Below are 18,288 nucleotides of genomic sequence, written 5' to 3' on the forward strand. Positions count from 1 at the left end.
TCAACTGGCCTACCTGGTTAAATAAATGTGAAATAAAAAACTTTAAAAATACAATTTGAGTAATAGGCTACACTATCAACAGTATTAATGGAATTAGCTCAAACAATCCATAGAGATAAAGCTTTTATCAACCTACCAGTGTGTTTACAGAAATTACAGGAACTACATCATACAAGAGTATTGATCATATCTTTACTAATGCTGCAGAACTTTGTTCTAAAGCTGTATCCACACCCATTTGATGTATTGACCATAATATAGTGGCTATATCCAGAAAAGCCAAGGTTCCAAATGCTGAGCCTAAAACATTGTATAGAAGATCATAAAACAAGGTTTTCCTATGTTGAATGTAAATAAGATTTGGTAACCTGATGTGCCTAATGAGGAGCATCCCGGCACTGCTTTTGATGCATTTATGAAATTTTTACTTTCAGTTATCAATAAGCATGCACCTATTAGGAAACTGACTGTTAAAACTGTTATGGCCCCCTGGATTGATAAGGAATTGAAAAACTGTATGGTTGAGAGAAATCAAGCAAAGGGAGTGGCGAATACGTCTGGCTGCACATCTGATTGGAAGACATATTGTAAATTGAGAAATTACGGGACTAAACTGAACATTTTATTATAAAATTAAGATAAATTATATAAAGTATGACGGAAAAAAGCTTCGGAGTACTTTAAATGAAATTATGGGCAGAGAGACTAATTCAACTTCAATCTTTCATTGCATCTGAGGGCTCATTCATCATAAAACCTTTTGATATTGACACATTTATTTAGAACTATTTCATTGGCAAAGTTGGCAAATGTAGGCATGAAATGTCAACAACAAACTGAGACCATAATTTTCATGCATAAAATACCTAATAATGAAAGAAAAGCATTGTAATTTAGACTTTTATAAAGTTAGTGTGGGAGAGGTTGAAAAGTAATTGCTGTCAATCAATAATGAGAAACCACCTGGTAATGACAACCTAGATGGAAAGCTACTGAGGAAGATAGCGGACTGTATTGCCACATCTTTATTCTGAGCCTGGAGAAAAGTTTGTCGACAGACCTTTAGGGAAGCTACAGTCATTCCGGTACCCAAAAATGTGTAAAGCTCCCTTTGCTGGCTTTAACAGCCGACCAATCAACTTGCTGCCAGTTCTTAGCAAACTCATTGAAAAGATTGTGTTTGACCAGATACAATGCTATCTCTGTGAACAATTTAACAACTGACTTTCAGCAAGCTTATAGGGAACGACACTCAACATGTACTGCACTGACACAAATGACTGATGATTGGTTGAAAGATATCGATAATAAGATACTGACTGTCATTTGTTCTATTTTTTTGTTTTTGCATGATCTGCCATATCATGGATAGAGAGCTATCTACCTAATAGAACACAGAGGGTTTTCTTTCATGGAAGCTTCTCTAACGTAAAACATGTAAAATGTGGTATTCCACAAGGGAGCTGTCTTGGCCCTTTACTGTTCTCAATTTTTACAAATAATCTACCATTAACGTTAAACATAACCTGTGTGTCTATGTATGCAGATGATTCAATACTATACACGTCAGCACCCACAGCTAGTAAAAACCCTAAACAAATATTTGCAGTCAGTTTTATAATGGGTGGTTAGGAATCAATTTGGCATGAACAAACAGTATTTAAAACCTAAAGAATTGCATTTAGCACAAATCACTTTCTAGGTACTGGACCTCAGCTGAATCTGGTTGTGAATAATGTGGCTGTAGAGCAAGTAGAAGAGACTAAACTTCTTGGTGTTACCTTAGATTGTAAACTGTTATGGGCGGCAGGGTAGTCTAGTGGTTAGAGCGTTGGACTAGTAACCGAAAGGTTGCAAGTTCAAATCCCCGAGCTGATAAGGTACAAATCTGTCGTTCTGCCCCTGAACAGGCAGTTAACCCACTGTTCCTAGGCCGTCATTGAAAGTACGAATTTGTTCTTAATTGACTTGCCTAGTAAAATAAATAAAAAACATATTGATTATATTGTTGTAAAGATGGGGAGAAGTTTGTCTGTGCTGAATACATGCTCTGCTTTTTAAACATCATATGCAACCAAACTAGTCCTGTAAGCTCTGATTTGATCGTATCTTGACTATTGCCCAGTTGTATGGGCAGGAATGGCGAAAAAGGACCTAGAAAAGCTTCAGCTGGCCCAGAACAGAGCAGCACATCTGGCCCTCAAATGTACATGGAGGGCCAATGTCAATAACATGCATGTCAGTCTCTTCTGGTGGAGGAGAGATTGACTGCATCACTCATTGTTGGTCTTTATAAGAAGCATTGACGTGCTGAAAGTACTGTCTGTTCAGCAAGTTTACACACAGCTCAAAAACCAATAAATACCCCACAACACACGTAGTCATTGGCCTCTTCACAGTCCCCAAGTCCGGAACAGAGGCTGGGAGATGCACAGTACTGTATAGAGCAATGACTATATGTATCAGGTTTGAAGGTAAGACCCAGGTGCAGACTGTTAAAGTAACAAAAGTTTATTCAATCGAACACGGGCAGGCAAAGGTACAGGACGGCAGACAGGCTCAGGGTCAGGTCAGGCAGAGGTCGGTAATACAGAGTTGTAGGGCAAAGGTACAGGACGGCAGACAGGCTCAGGGTCAGGTCAGGCAGAGGTCGGTAATACAGAGTTGTAGGGCAAATGTACAGGACGGCAGGCAGGCTCAGGGCAGGCAGAAAAGTCAAAACAGGGAAAACTATAAAAACAGGAACTATAGACAAGACAGGAGCAATGAGAAAAACGCTGGTAAGTTAGATGAACAAACAAACTGGCAACAGATAAACAGAGAACAAAGGTATAAATACACAGGACAATGGGGAAGATGGGCAATACCTGGAGTGGGGAAGAGACATTCACAAAGACAGGTGAAACAGATGTGACAATTCCGTGTGACAAGGAATTCTCTTTTTCACCTCAGGCAACTCAGGCAAGCAATAAAATCAGTTTAAAAAAAACAACACATGAAACAACACCCCAAGAAACACACACACACACACACACACACACACACACACACACACACACACACACACACACACTATTCTTAGTACTATTTATTCTTCTTCTTTTTTTAAGGAGTTGTATTGTTCTTTAGTCATAGTCTTAGTTTAAATTTGTGTTGCTTTTCCTGTCCATCAGTGTTCTGTATTTTGTCATGTTCTATGTTTTGTGTGGACCCCAGGACGGACACCTGCTGTTTCTTCAACAGCTAATGGGGATCTGAATATAAATCAATATCTGTATTATTTTGATTGAGGACCTTGATGTTTTCATTATATTATGGCCATTGACGCAAAGATGGCCTAAAAAGGAAAGGTTGTACTTGTCATCTCTGTACTTATGGTTATATTTGACAAACGAATGCTCAACCTGTGGTGCCTGAAGGTGCTATAGCCACACTGAATTGGTTATTTCACTCATGCATACTCTATCCCTCCCTGCTGTGATATTGATGTGTTTTATTCATTTCTGGACCTCATACCTATCTACAACATTTCTATGAGCTATTCGGAAGGGCCTATTACTTTTCTTCTGGAATGCTGTTAAAAGACATGTCCAACTTGTTGTCAGCAGCAAGTAATGATCTCTAAATGGAAGTAATATGGTGAGTGAGAGTGTGTGTGAGAGAGTGTGTGTATGTGTGTGTGTGTGTGTGTGAGAGAGAGAGAGAGAGAGAGAGAGAGAGATTAATGGAGTAGTTCAAAATGTCATCTGTGGTATTGTCACAGGTAGACAACTCTCATCAGAAATCAGTATTGCAGTGCATCAACAACATCTCCGTCGATGTGAATGACCCCTGTCTAATTGACTACTCTTGATGTACATTATCCTAGAGGTAGGCTATATGCTTGTTATTCATATGAATAGCTTGACACACCTCTGAACCCTATCCCACAGTGTCAGCCATGTTTTGGGGGCTTAATGGCTGGTCTGTGTATGGCATCATCAGCTAAATTAACTTCTGTGCTATTTTTTTAAAATATCCTCTCATGTCTGGGTTAAAAAGCAGTGGAATACAGGTGTAATTTTCTGCTCGCACTGGGAATGGTATTAATCAAACACAGATTAATTAATGTAGTGTCACACCTTTCCCCTCCAATACCTGAAAGTACATGTATCTGTTGAGTAACTCATGTATTATACTGTATGCCTGCGTGTATATGCCTTATTGAGTCTACATGTTGCCTTTCATTCATGAGCACACCATTTAATTATAATTTATAAAGCATTTACGAGTATTCATAAGCATACTGGTTTGTTAAGTTAATAAGTTAATGCTTTATTTAAGTTATCAAAGAGCTCAACATTGTATCTGCATGACTGAAACTATTAATGACGTGCGGTGAAACCAGCGACTTTTAAAAATCTTTCAACTTTATTACAAAAACAAATAACCTACACAACAGTCAAACAGAAGGACAAAACTTGTATTTTATATGCCTTCTGCACCCGTTTACTTTTGACTTGTTTTTAATTCACATGCCGTGGTGGGGTTAGTGTTGAGTTGAACCAGCTGGGCTCACAGAACAGAGACTAGAATCTCATCAGCCTCTAGTCTGATTTGTGTAACAAATACTTCTTTATTATTATTCTATACCAAAAGGCACTGTTTTTTTTTCTGAAGTTCATAAAAGAAAGAAAAGCTCAAGTTAATGATACACAACCATCCTTGTTGTTTACATGGTGGTGTGGTCATTTCAGCTGAGCATATCCTACATCAGTGGGCTTTGAACCCATGCATCACTAGAGAGGCATATAGCTGCGAGGCTGCAGAAGATCCCGTTTCCCGTAGGTGCTGGAGCCTACGTTGGTGGGGGCGTACACCGTGCCAATGGTGTTGCTGGAGCGGGTCAGGAAGTCGGCCAGTCGCTGGGTTACACAGGTAGCCGTGTTGCACTTCCTTTTCTCCATGTGGTGGCTGATGGGATTATCAGAGGACAGCAATCAATGAATCCAATATGTCGAACAAATTATGCATGACTTATCTAAACATTTATAGAGTGGTAGAGATCAGGAAAATATAGCAAATGTATTGGCCTACCAGACATACTGTATAGTAAGTGGATAAAAATAGCCACTATATGATACTAATAGTCAAAGTGCCCAAACTGAGCTCTAACTTGAGAAAACTCTCAAACACAGTGCTTTTAACATTCAATGTTTTTTACCTACATATTTCACACATGTTCATTTATAGATGGCGGCATAGTAGGAAGATAGGAATTTGTGAACCAAGAGGTTGTTAGTTCAAATCCCAGGTGAGGACATGTTGAATAATAATTACTGTATAAAATGAACATGCACAATGTAAACATGTTTATGTCAATGTGTGTCAAATATATAGGTTGAAAACATTGCATGTTAAAAGCACTATATGAATGTGTGGGTGTCCCTAACCTAGATTTTTCTTAAATCAGAGTTAATTTTGGGCCAACCAAAAATGTTCAGTTCAGATAATATTTTAGTATATTTTGACTGACAAGTTGAGTAAAATCCATGGATCCATTTACTAAATAATAATTAGTTTAATCAACTCGATTATTTTACATTGTTTTGTCTGCAAAATTATCAACATTTGCACTCAATCAACAAATCAATAAATGAGGTGCAACTTATATAATAAGGTGCAACCTTACCTGTTGACAGGTGTGAGCCCTCTCTGGAGCCGCACGCCAATGAGGCCAAGGTAGTGGTTGGAGACGATCCCGGGCACGAGCCAGCCTTCTCTGTCCGGGAGCGCGCTTTCTTGCTCCCTAGATGAGGTGAAGTACCTGAATCAGGATGAGGAAAGAGCCAAACCGTCACTCCGACTGGTGACTGATGCCCACTTCAAAACATAATCTCAATTCTCGAGGGCGCAATGGAGTGGCCACGATTCACATATTCCTGTCTCTGCCTTGGCAGGACAAAACCCGACCTCTCGGATGTCACGATTGCAATGGATATTCATCTCAATGATCTCATCAATGTCATTAGCCGGTTGTAGAGTTAGACTACCCACGTCGTTAATTGATTTTTACTGTTCAAGATGGATGTGCCAAATTACGTACAACTTAAAACCGGTGCTATATCAGTTGAGTGATTAATTCACCTGCAAAATTAAACCCACTTCCTAGTGTCAATTGAACTTTGGACGACACTTGTAACTGTACATCACAGAAGTGACACTCAGAAATAACGGAAATAACTGAGGCAGCTTTGCGCTCTCACCTGTTGCTAGGGAGGGTGGCGACACATGGCAGCAGCACGAGAAGGAACACGGGCAGCTTCAGGTAATACATCGTGCACGCGGGATCCCTGCACGAAAACAAAAGATGGTAAGTCAATAATCACACACACTGTTGAATTACACAAGTAGAGGGATGCACATGCCTGTGAATAGTGTAACCCTCACCCATCAAGTATTCAGTTTATGCTACTAGAACACTTTAGAATAGAATGACAGCAGAAACGGCCAAAGTTCTGTAGAACAGCTAAGCATGCAAACCAACGACCACAAAACAGACAAGCCACTCAACAGCCTACCCTCAACCACACAGGGAAAAGAGAGACAAATACTTGGGATAGTATAGTGTAGTGTCCTGGTCTCCATCTCTCTCAGATCAATATGCATTCTAATGGTCTGGTTAACTCACCCTCAGTAGTTAAACCCAATCGCCAGTGGATCCAAAGACAGACACTGCTACTGTCAGTGGTTTCTTAGACTGTCACAGACACACACACTCTCACACAGATATAGGCTTCACCGTCAACCACTTGTGACATCACCCCTCCAAATATAGTCCTGCGTTTCCATTAGCAGGGATGAGGTTCACTGAAAGAAACTCAAATCCACAGCAAGAGTCACCTACTCCACACACACACACGCACACACACACGCACACAACATCATCTTCGTCATTCTCATCATCAGCGTCATCGAACTGTGGTTGGACTGGTCTGCTGTAAACTCACACTGGGGGAGACAACACAGCCGGGGCGGAAACCACACATACATTTTACATCAAAATATTGCATTAAGTTCTTAGGGCAGAAAGTTTATTTTTCTCCAATAATGGAGGTAATCGCTTGGCAAAATTATGGGATAACAACTACAATATTGCGGATAAAGGGTTCAGGAGCTAGGTTTCACCCCCAGTTCGTTTTCAAATGTAGTTACTGGTGAGTGTAGGAATTAGTATGTACTATCAATACCTCATCATGTCACCCACTTCTCCTCCATCCCACTACCTAGTCTGCAGTACCTATAGTCCACACGCTCCACAACCCACTCTGGTGGGAGGGGAATGATTTAAGCGGTGAAAGGAACCACAGTAACTATACTAAACAAAAATATAAACGCAACATTTTAAGTGTTGGTCCCATGTTTCATGAGCTGAAATGAAAGATCCCAGAAATTGTCCATGGACACAAACAGCTTATTTCTCAAAAATGTTGTGCACAAATGTGTTTACATCCCAGTTAGTGTTTCTCCATTGCCAAGATAGTCCATCCACCTGACAGGTGTAGCATATCAAGAAGCTGATTAAACAGCATTATCATTACACAGGTGCACCTTGTGCTGGGGACAATAAAAGGCCACTCTAAAATGTGCAGTTTAGTCACACAACACAATGCCACAGATGCCTCAAGTCTTGAGGGAGCGCACAATTGGCATAATGACTGTAGGAATGTCCACCAGAGCTGTTGCCAGAGAATTTAATGTTAATTTCCCTACCATAAACATCCTCCAACGTCTTTTTAAAGAATTTGGCAGTACGTCCAACCAGCCTCACAACCGCAGACCACGTGTAACCACGCCAGCCTAGGAACTCCACATCCGGCTTCTTCACCTGTGGAATCGTCTGAGATCAGCCATCCGGACAGCTGATGAAACTGAGGAGTACCTCTGTCTGTAACGAAAGGTTTTTTGTGGGTAAAAACTCATTCTGATTGGCTAGGCCTGGCTCCCCAGTGGGTGTGCCTATGCCCTCCCAGGTCCACACATGGCTGCACCCCTGCCCAGTCATGTGAAGTCCATAGATTAGGGCCTATTGAATTAATTTAAATTGACTGATTTCCTTATATGAACTGTAACTCAATATATAACCTTAGAAATTGTTGCATGTTGCGCTTATAATTTTGTTCAGTATAGTTCAAGTTAAACTCCATGGAAGTTGCTAGCATGGATATCTCTGAGGTTGTTTTGCGCTCACACACACCCTGATTACCCAGAATCCTCCCCTCAGAGACTCTTTCTTCACCACCACATACAGGCTCGTAGGGTGGTCTGTAGACAGAGACATGGTCCTAGTCAAGTGCAGAGTTTTACCAACAGGCCTAAGTTAGGGGAGACATGACTTACGCTTACGACTTACGTGTGGTTTAGCTAGGCCTGTTGGATGCAAGATTCTCCCCCTGTTTCTCCAGTGATCCTGTAACACATACACACTCACCCCATTTATGGAAGCGTTTGACCCAAAACTGTTCTACCATGATGTCCTTATGTTCATCTAATTCTAAAATTCTGTGAGATAATATGATTTCTCTCTCAGGACAATCTTACATTACATGTGTTTTATTATAAGACAATACGTATGGCTCGATGGTACACTGTCCTTCTCTCAGCACATATCCAAGCTGCAGGCTAAGGTTAATATAAACTTGGTTTTCCCTATCGTAATCGCTCCTTTTTTTAACCCAGCTGCCAAACTAACCCTGATTTAGATGGCCATCCTTCCCATGCTAGATTACGGAGACGTCATTCATAGATCGGCAGGTAGGGTGCTCTCGAGCGGCTAGATGTTCTTTACTATTCGGCCATCAAATTTGCCACCAATGCTCCTTATTGGACACATCACTGCACTCCATGATCCTCTGCAAACGGGTCATCTCTGCATACTCAACGCAAAACCCACTGGTTGATGCTTATTTATAAATCCCTCTTAGGCCTCACTTCCCCCTATCTGAGATACATAATACAACCCTCATCCACATACAACACCTGTTCTGCCAGTAACATTCTGTTAAAGGCCCCAAAGCACATACATCCCTGGGTTGCTCCTCTTTTCAGTTTGCTGCAGCTAGCAACTGGAACAAGCTGCAAAAAACGCTCAAACTGGACAGTTTTACATCCATCTCTTCAGATAAAGACTCAATCAATCTTACTGACACTTGTGGCTGCTTTGTGTGATGTATTGTTGTTTCTACCTTGTTGCCCTGTGCTGTTTGTACCAGGTTTTGTGCTGCTACCATGTTGTGCTGCTGCCATGTTGTGTTGCTACCGTGTTATTGTCATGTTGTGTTGCTGCCATGCTGTGTTGTTGTCTTAGTTCTCTCTTCATGTAGTGTTGTGGTGTCTCTCTTGTCGTAATGTATGTTTTGTCCAACATTTCTATTTTTAATCCCAGCCCCCGTATACATAATGGTTAATGTGAGACGTTTTCTGATGCCTAATGGAAGAAAATTAGACTGTTGAGAGTGTTATTGACGACCTGGTGAATTGAGAGACAGTGAAAGGGTGGATTAAGAAGATTGGATAAGGAGAGAAAGAGGTGATGAAGGAGTCTGGGGTGTGAACGAGTGGGAGGTGGAGAGACAACGATGACAGAGCAAAGAGAGAAAATACTTGTATTGTATAATTGAATGAGTCTATCAAAAGTTGGGATGAGCTAACAATACGGCGTTAGTGCTTGAAACAAGAACTGAGGAAAGAGACAGGCGTGCAAACATGAAAAAGGACACCAAGCACATTCTTAATGTCTCATGTAACAATTAGTCTTTGGCCCCCCAAAAAGATGTGAGGCTCTTTTTGATAAAATATTTTGACAGACATGACACATTAGCTCTGTGCTATCACCAAGTGGTGACTAATGTTCATTACAGTAATAGTTGTAATCCTCATCATAATAATGGAAAAAAATAGAGGAAAACAACACCAACTCCTTAAAACAACAGTTGTTGAGACAAATAACCTTTAACCTAGCACATGGTTATTGTTAAATGTAGTGCTGCACTAGACTAGCTTCCTCTTAATCAGCAGGATGACAAGGCCCAGTAGCACGTAGGCACATGCATCCAGAGCCAGCACCACACCTAAGAGTGAAAGAGATCTGTGACCCCGCTAGCCAGCCTGGTCTCATAGACAAGACGTAGCATAGTAAATGTAAATCTGCCTAACAATTTCGTATCATATGTTACGTTTTGGTATGGTTAAACAAGACAGATGGTTACTTAAGGCAAAAACCAAAGTAAGGTGCTTGGTTAGGGTGGATGGGTTGGCATATAACGTCTAGCAACCCGAATGTTGCAAGTTTGAATCTCATCATGGCCAACTTCAGCATTTTAGCTAGCTAGCAACTTTTAAAGTACTTTTTAGCTAATATTGCAACTACTTAGCATGTTAGCTAACACTTACCCTAACTTGTTGAGGTTAGGGGGCAGTATTTTCACTTTGGATGAACTGTGTGTTCACCATAGTGAACTGCATCCTACTCAGTCCTAAATTGCTAATATATGCATATTATTATTACTATTGAATAGAAAACACTCTGAAGTTTCTAAAACGGTTTGAATTATGTCTGTGAGTATAACAGAACTCATAGGGCAGGCAATCTTCCAAACAAGAAGTGAAATTCTGAATGTGGGGCAACTTTGACGTCATCGCCCCCTCGTTTCCCAACAATATATGGATCTGGTAGCACCTACGCCTTCCACTAGATGTCCTCATTCAGTAGAAAGTGGAATGGAGCATTTGCTGTGAACTTTGACCGAATGGGAGGGGAAATAGTCAGTGTCCCGACAGAATGCCATTTTCCTGTGGCGCATTTCTCTGGGGGTGCTACCGCTGTTCCATTTGGCTCCCTTTCAAAAAATGTAGAACGAAGGCCAGATATAGCCCTTGGTTCACTCCAGACCTGACTGCCCTCGACCAGCACAAAAACATGCTGTGGCGGACTGCACTAGCATCGAATAGTCCCGCGATATGCAACTTTTCAGGGAAGTCAGGAACCAATACACGCAGTCAGTCAGGAAAGCAAAGGCTAGCTTTTTCAAACAGAAATTTGCATCCTGTAGCTCTCACTCCAAAAAGTTTTGGGACACTGTAAAATCCATAGAGAATAATAGCACCTCCTCCCAGCCGCCCACTGCACTGAGGCTAGGTAACACTGTCACCACCGATGAATCCATGATAATCGAGAATTTCAATTCGCATTTCTCTATGGCTGGCCATACTTTCCTCCTGGCTACTCCAATCCCGGCCAACAGCGCGGCACCCCCCCGCAGCTACTTGGCCAAGCCTCCCCAGCTTCTCCTTCACCCAAATACAGATAGCAGATGTTCTGAAAGAGCTGCAAAACTTGGACCCGTACAAATCATCTGGGCTAGACAATCTGGACCCTCTCTTACTAAAATTATCCGCCGCCATTTTTGCAACCCCTATTACAAATCAAATCAAATGTATTTATATAGCCCTTCGTACATCAGCTGATATCTCAAAGTGCTGTACAGAAACCCAGCCTAAACCCCCAAACAGCAAGCAATGCAGGTGTAGAAGCACGGTGGCTAGGAAAAACTCCCTAGAAAGGCCAAAACCTAGGAAGAAACCTAGAGAGGAACCAGGCTATGTGGGGTGGCCAGTCCTCTTCTGGCTGTGCCGGGTGGAGATTATAACAGAACATGGCCAAGATGTTCAAATGTTCATAAATGACCAGCATGGTCTAATAATAATAAGGCAGAACAGTTGAAACTGGAGCAGCAGCACGATCAGGTGGACTGGGGACAGCAAGGAGTCATCATGTCAGGTAGTCCTGGGGCATGGTCCTAGGGCTCAGGTCCTCCGAGAGAGAGAAAGAAAGAGAGAAGGAGAGAATTAGAGAACGCACACTTAGATTCACACAGGACACCGAATAGGACAGGAGAAGTACTCCAGATATAACAAACTGACCCTAGCCCCCCGACACATAAACTACTGCAGCATAAATACTGGAGGCTGAGACAGGAGGGGTCAGGAGACACTGTGGCCCCATCCGAGGACACCCCCGGACAGGGCCAAACAGGAAGGATATAACCCCACCCACTTTGCCAAAGCACAGCCCCCACACCACTAGAGGGATATCTTCAACCACCAACTTACCATCCTGAGACAAGGCTGAGTATAGCCCACAAAGATCTCCGCCACGGCACAACCCAAGGGGGGGGGGGGGGGGGGCGCCAACCCAGACAGGATGACCACATCAGTGAATCAACCCACTCAGGTGATGCACCCCTTCCAGGGACGGCATGAGAGAGCCCCAGTAAGCCAGTGACTAAGCCCCTGTAATAGGGTTAGAGGCAGAGAATCCCAGTGGAAAGAGGGGAACCGGCCAGGCAGAGACAGCAAGGGCGGTTTCATTGCTCCAGAGCCTTTCCGTTCACCTTCCCACTCCTGGGCCAGACTACACTCAATCATATGACCCACTGAAGAGATGAGTCTTCAGTAAAGACTTAAAGGTTGAGACCGAGTTTGTGTCTCTGACATGGGTAGGCAGACCGTTCCATAAAAATGGAGCTCTATAGGAGAAAGCCCTGCCTCCAGCTGTTTGCTTAGAAATTCTAGGGACAATTAGGAGGCCTGCGTCTTGTGACATACGTGTAGGTATGTATGGCAGGACCAAATCAGAGAGATAGGTAGGAGCAAGCCCATGTAATGCTTTGTAGGTTAGCAGTAAAACCTTGAAATCAGCCCTTGCTTTGACAGGAAGCCAGTGTAGAGAGGCTAGCACTGGAGTAATATGATCAAATTTTTTGGTTCTAGTCAGGATTCTAGCAGCCGTATTTAGCACTAACTGAAGTTTATTTAGTGCTTTATCCGGGTAGCCGGAAAGTAGAGCATTGCAGTAGTCTAACCTAGAAGTGACAAAAGCATGGATAAATTTTTCTGCATCATTTTTTGACCGAAAGTTTCTGATTTTTGCAATGTTACGTAGATGGAAAAAAGCTGTCCTTGAAATGGTCTTGATATGTTCTTCAAAAGAGAGATCAGGGTCCAGAGTAACGCCGAGGTCCTTCACAGTTTTATTTGAGACGACTGTACAACCATTAAGATTAATTGTCAGATTCAACAGAAGATCTCTTTGTTTCTTGGGACCTAGAACAAGCATCTCTGTTTTGTCCAAGTTTAAAAGTAGAAAGTTTGCAGCCATCCACTTCCTTATGTCTGAAACACATGCTTCTAGCAAGGGCAATTTTGGGGCTTCACCATGTTTCATTGAAATGTACAGCTGTGTGTCATCCGCATAGCAGTGAAAGTTAACATTATGTTTTCGAATAACATCCCCAAGAGGTAAAATATATAGTGAAAACAATAGTGGTCCTAAAACGGAACCTTGAGGAACACCGAAATTTACAGTTGATTTGTCAGAGGACAAACCATTCACAGAGACAAACTGATATCTTTTCGACAGATAAGATCTAAACCAGGCCAGAACTTGTCCGTGTCGACCAATTTGGGTTTCCAATCTCTCCAAAAGAATGTGGTGATCGATGGTATCAAAAGCAGCACTAAGGTCTAGGAGCACGAGGACAGATGCAGAGCCTCGGTCCGATGCCATTAAAATGTCATTTACCACCTTCACAAGTGCCGTCTCAGTGCTATGATGGGGTCTAAAACCAGACTGAAGCATTTCGTATACATTGTTTGTCTTCAGGAATGCAGTGAGTTGCTGCGCAATAGCCTTTTCTAAAATCTTTGTGAGGAATGGAAGATTCGATATAGGCCGATAGTTTTTTATATTTTCTGGGTCAAGGTTTGGCTTTTTCAAGAGAGGCTTTATTACTGCCACTTTTAGTGAGTTTGGTACACATCCGGTGGATAGAGAGCCGTTTATTATGTTCAACATAGGAGGGCCAAGCACAGGAAGCAGCTCTTTCAGTAGTTTAGTTGGAATAGGGTCCAGTATGCAGCTTGAAGGTTTAGAGGCCATGATTATTTTCATCATTGTGTCAAGAGATATAGTACTAAAACACTTGAGTGTCTCTCTTGATCCTAGGTCCTGGCAGAGTTGTGCAGACTCAGGACAACTGAGCTTTGAAGGAATACGCAGATTTAAAGAGGAGTCCGTCATTTGCTTTCTAATAATCGTAATCTTTTCCTCAAAGAAGTTCATGAATTTATCACTGCTAAAGTGAAAGTCATCCTCTCTTGGGGAATGCTGCTTTTTAGTTAGCTTTGCGACAGTATCAAAAAGGAATTTCGGATTGTTCTTATTTTCCTCAATTAAGTTAGAAAAATAGGATGATCGGGCAGCAGTAAGGGCTCTTCGGTACTGCACGGTACTGTCTTTCCAAGCTAGTCGGAAGACTTCCAGTTTGGCGTGGCGCCATTTCCGTTCCAATTTTCTGGAAGCTTGCTTCAGAGCTCGGGTATTTTCTGTGTACCAGGGAGCTAGTTTCTTATGAGAAATGTTTTTAGTTTTTAGGGGTGCAACTGCATCTAGGGTATTGCGCAAGGTTAAATTGAGTTCCTCAGTTAGGTGGTTAACTGATTTTTGTCCTCTGGCGTCCTTGGGTAGACAGAGGGAATCTGGAAGGACATCAAGGAATCTTTGTGTTGTCTGTGAATTTATAGCATGACTTTTGATGTTCCTTGGTTGGGGTCTGACCAGATTATTTGTTGCAATTGCAAACGTAATAAAATGGGGGTCCGATAGTCCAGGATTATGAGGAAAAACATTAAGATCCACAACATTTATTCCATGGGACAAAACTAGGTCCAGCGTATGACTGTGACAGTGAGTGGGTCCAGAGACATGTTGGACAAAACCCACTGAGTCGATGATGGCTCCGAAAGACTTTTGGAGTGGGTCTGTGGACATTTCCACGTGAATATTATAGTCACCAAAGATTAGAATATTATCTGCTATGACTACAAGGTCCGATAGGAATTCAGGGAACTCAGTGAGGAACGCTGTATATGGCCCAGGAGGCCTGTAAACAGTAGCTATAAAAAGTGATTGAGTAGGCTGCATAGATTTCATGACTAGAAGCTCAAAAGACGAAAACGTCTTTTTTTTTTGTAAATTGAAATTTGCTATCGTAAATGTTAGCAACACCTCCGCCTTTGCGGGATGCACGGGGGATATGGTCACTAGTGTAGCCAGGAGGTGAGGCCTCATTTAAAACAGTAAATTCATCAGGCTTAAGCCATGTTTCAGTCAGGCCAATCACATCAAGATTATGATCAGTGATTAGTTCATTGACTATAATTGCCGTTGAAGTAAGGGATCTAACATTAAGTAGCCCTATTTTGAGATGTGAGGTATCATGATCTCTTTCAATAATGACAGGAATGGAGGTGGTCTTTATCCTAGTGAGATTGCTAAGGCGAACACATTTACATTTACATTTAAGTCATTTAGCAGACGCTCTTATCCAGAGCGACTTACAAATTGGTGCGTTCACCTTAAGAACACCGCCATGTTTAGTTTTGCCCAACCTAGGTCGAGGCACAGACACAGTCTCAATGGTGATAGCTGAGCTGACTACACTGACTGTGCTAGTGGCAGACTCCACTATGCTGGCAGGCTGGCTAACAGCCTGCTGCCTGGCCTGCACCCTATTTCATTGTGGAGCTAGAGGAGTTAGAGCCCTGTCTATGTTGGTAGATAAGATGAGAGCACCCCTCCAGCTAGGATGGAGTCCGTCACTCCTCAGCAGGTCAGGCTTGGTCCTGTTTGTGGGTGAGTCCCAGAAAAAGGGCCAATTATCTACAAATTCTATCTTTTGGGAGGGGCAGAAAATGCAGGTGTAGAACCAGCGATTGAGTTGTGAGACTCTGCTGTAGAGCTCATCACTCCCCCTAACTGGGAGGGGGCCAGAGACAATTACTCGATGCCGACACATCTTTCTAGCTGATTTACACGCAGAAGCTATGTTGCGCTTGGTGATCTCTGACTGTTTCATCCTAACATCGTTGGTGCCGACGTGGATAACAATATCTCTATACTCTCTACACTCGCCAGTTTTAGCTTTAGCCAGCACCATCTTCAGATTAGCCTTAACGTCGGTAGCCCTGCCCCCTGGGCCTTACTCGCCGTAAGGTGAGTACAGCGACTGCAATTAGAAGGCATCATGTTAATGTTACTACTTAGCTTCGGCTGTTGGAGGTCCTGACGAATCGTGTCCAGATAAAGCGTCCGGAGTGAAAAAGTTGAGGGAAAAAAATGATATATATAAACGGTAATTAAAAAGTAAAAACCGTAAAGTTGACAGGTAGCAAAATAGGTTGGCAACAAAACGCACAGCAACTCGAAAACAAGTCTGGAAGTTGTGACCGGAAATGACGTCCATTACCAGTCTGTTCAACCTCTATTTCGTATCGCCTGAGATCCCTAAAGATTGAAAAACTGCCGCGGTCATTCCCCTCTTCAAAGGGGGTGACACCCTAGACCCAAACTGTTAAAGACCTATATCCATCCTGCCCTGCCTTTCTAAAGTCTTCGAAAGTCAAGATAATAAACAGATCACTGACCATTTTGAATACCACCGTACCTTCTGCGCTGTGCAATCCGCTTTCCGAGGTAGTCACTGGTGCACCTCAGCCACGCTCAAGGTACTAAATGATATCATAACCGCTATCGATAAAAGACAGTACTGTGCAGCCGTCTTCATCGACCTGGTCAAGGCTTTCGACTCTGTCAATCACCGTATTCCTATCGGCAGACTCAACAGCCTTGGTTTCTCAAATAACTGCCTCACCTGGTTCACCAACTACTTCTCAGACAGACCTCTGGCAGTCTCTATGGGGGTACCACAGGGTTCAATTCTTGGGCTGACTCTTTTCTCTGTATATATCAACGATGTCACTCTTGCTGCGGGTGATCCCCTGATCCACCTCTACGCAGACGACACCATTTTGTATACATGTGGCCCTTCTTCGGACACTGTGTTAACCTCCAAACGTGCTTCAATGCCAGACAACACTCCTTCAGTGGCCTCCAACTGCTCTTAAACGCTAGTAAAACTAAATGCATGCTTTTCAACCGTTCGCTGCCCGACTAGCATCACTATTTTGGACGATTCTGACTTATATGAATATGTGGACAACTACAAATACCTAGGTGTCTGGCTAGACTGTAAACTCTCCTTCCAGACTCATATTACGCATCTTCAATCCAAAATTAAATCTAGAATCGGCTTCCTATTTTGCAACAAAGCCTCCTTCACTCATGCCTCCAAACATACCCTCGTAAAACTGACTATCCTACCGATCCTCGACTTTGGAGATGTCATTTACAAAATAGCTTCCAATACTCTACTTAGCAAACTGGATGCAGTCTATCACAGTGCCATCCGTTTAGTCACCAAAGCCCCTTATACCACCCACCACTGCGACCTGTATGCTCTAGTCGGCTGGCCCTCACTACATATTCGTCGCCAGACCCACTGGCTCCAGATCTTCTATAAGTCTATGCTAGGTAAAGCTCTGCCTTATCTCAGCTCACTGGTCACGATAACAACACCCACCTGTAGCACGTGCTCCAGCAGGTATATCTCACTGGTCATCCCCAAAGTCAACACCTACTTTGGCCACCTTTCCTTCCAGTGCTCTGCTGCCAATGACTGGAACGAATTGCAAAAATCGCTGAAGCTGGAGACTTATATTTCCCTCACTAACTTTAAACATCAGCTATCTGAGCAGCTAACCGATCGCTGCAGCTGTACATAGCCCATCTGTAAAAAGCCCACCCAATCTACCTACCTCATCCCCATATTATTTTTATTTACTTTTCTGCTTTTTTTGCACATCAGTATTTCTACTTGCACATCATCATCTGCTATTTATCAGTCCAGTGTTAATTTGCTAAACTGTAATTACTTCGCTACTATGGCCTATTTATTGCCTTACCTCCTGTCGCCATTTGCACAGACTGTATATATACTTTTTTCTATTGTGTTATTGACTGTACGCTTGTTTAGTCTATGTGTAACTCTGTGTTGTTGTTGTGTCACACTATCTTGGCCAGGTCGCAGTTCTAAATGAGAACTTGTTCTCAACTAGCTTACCTGGTTATATGAAGGTGAAATAAAAAATAAATTAAACAATTCTGGTAAAATAACAACTATGTTAGCAACAGCAAGCTAGCTAAATAGGACAAATTAGCTAGCAAGTGCAAGCTAGCTAGCTAAATTGCCATAAATGTTTAATGCTTTTCGACCTGTCCCCAAATGAATGTAATTGGTTCAGAGTTCGTTTTGATATTTTAACCTGCGTGTCGTGATCACGTTTGGTGTG

General features: G+C 42.4%; 1 protein-coding gene across 1 annotated transcript; it reads right to left on the reverse strand.

Annotated features, from left to right (window-relative positions):
- Positions 1-4,388: 4,388 nt before the first annotated feature.
- Positions 4,389-6,735, reverse strand: LOC115133740 (calcitonin gene-related peptide 2-like). Its single transcript, XM_029667226.2, has 4 exons — positions 6,671-6,735; positions 6,246-6,332; positions 5,672-5,806; positions 4,389-4,953 (listed from the first exon to the last, which is right to left on the reverse strand). The coding sequence occupies exons 2-4, from the start codon at positions 6,314-6,316 to the stop codon at positions 4,779-4,781; spliced, it is 381 nt and encodes a 126-aa protein (XP_029523086.1). The 5' UTR covers positions 6,317-6,332; positions 6,671-6,735; the 3' UTR covers positions 4,389-4,778.
- Between the last annotated feature and the right edge of the window lie 11,553 nt (positions 6,736-18,288).

The sequence above is a fragment of the Oncorhynchus nerka genome, linkage group LG8 (genome assembly GCF_034236695.1).
Source record: "Oncorhynchus nerka isolate Pitt River linkage group LG8, Oner_Uvic_2.0, whole genome shotgun sequence".
NCBI classification, from domain to species: Eukaryota; Metazoa; Chordata; class Actinopteri; order Salmoniformes; family Salmonidae; genus Oncorhynchus; species Oncorhynchus nerka.

Excerpts from the sequence above, each read along its gene's own strand:
- LOC115133740 (XM_029667226.2), bottom strand. The coding sequence starts at position 6,316 with ATGTATTACCTGAAGCTGCCCGTGTTCCTTCTCGTGCTGCTGCCATGT. Across the intron at positions 5,807-6,245 it reads GCCACCCTCCCTAGCAACAG|GTACTTCACCTCATCTAGGG; the intron begins GTGAGAGCGCAA and ends ATCCTGATTCAG. Across the intron at positions 4,954-5,671 it reads GGGCTCACACCTGTCAACAG|CCACCACATGGAGAAAAGGA; the intron begins GTAAGGTTGCAC and ends TAATCCCATCAG.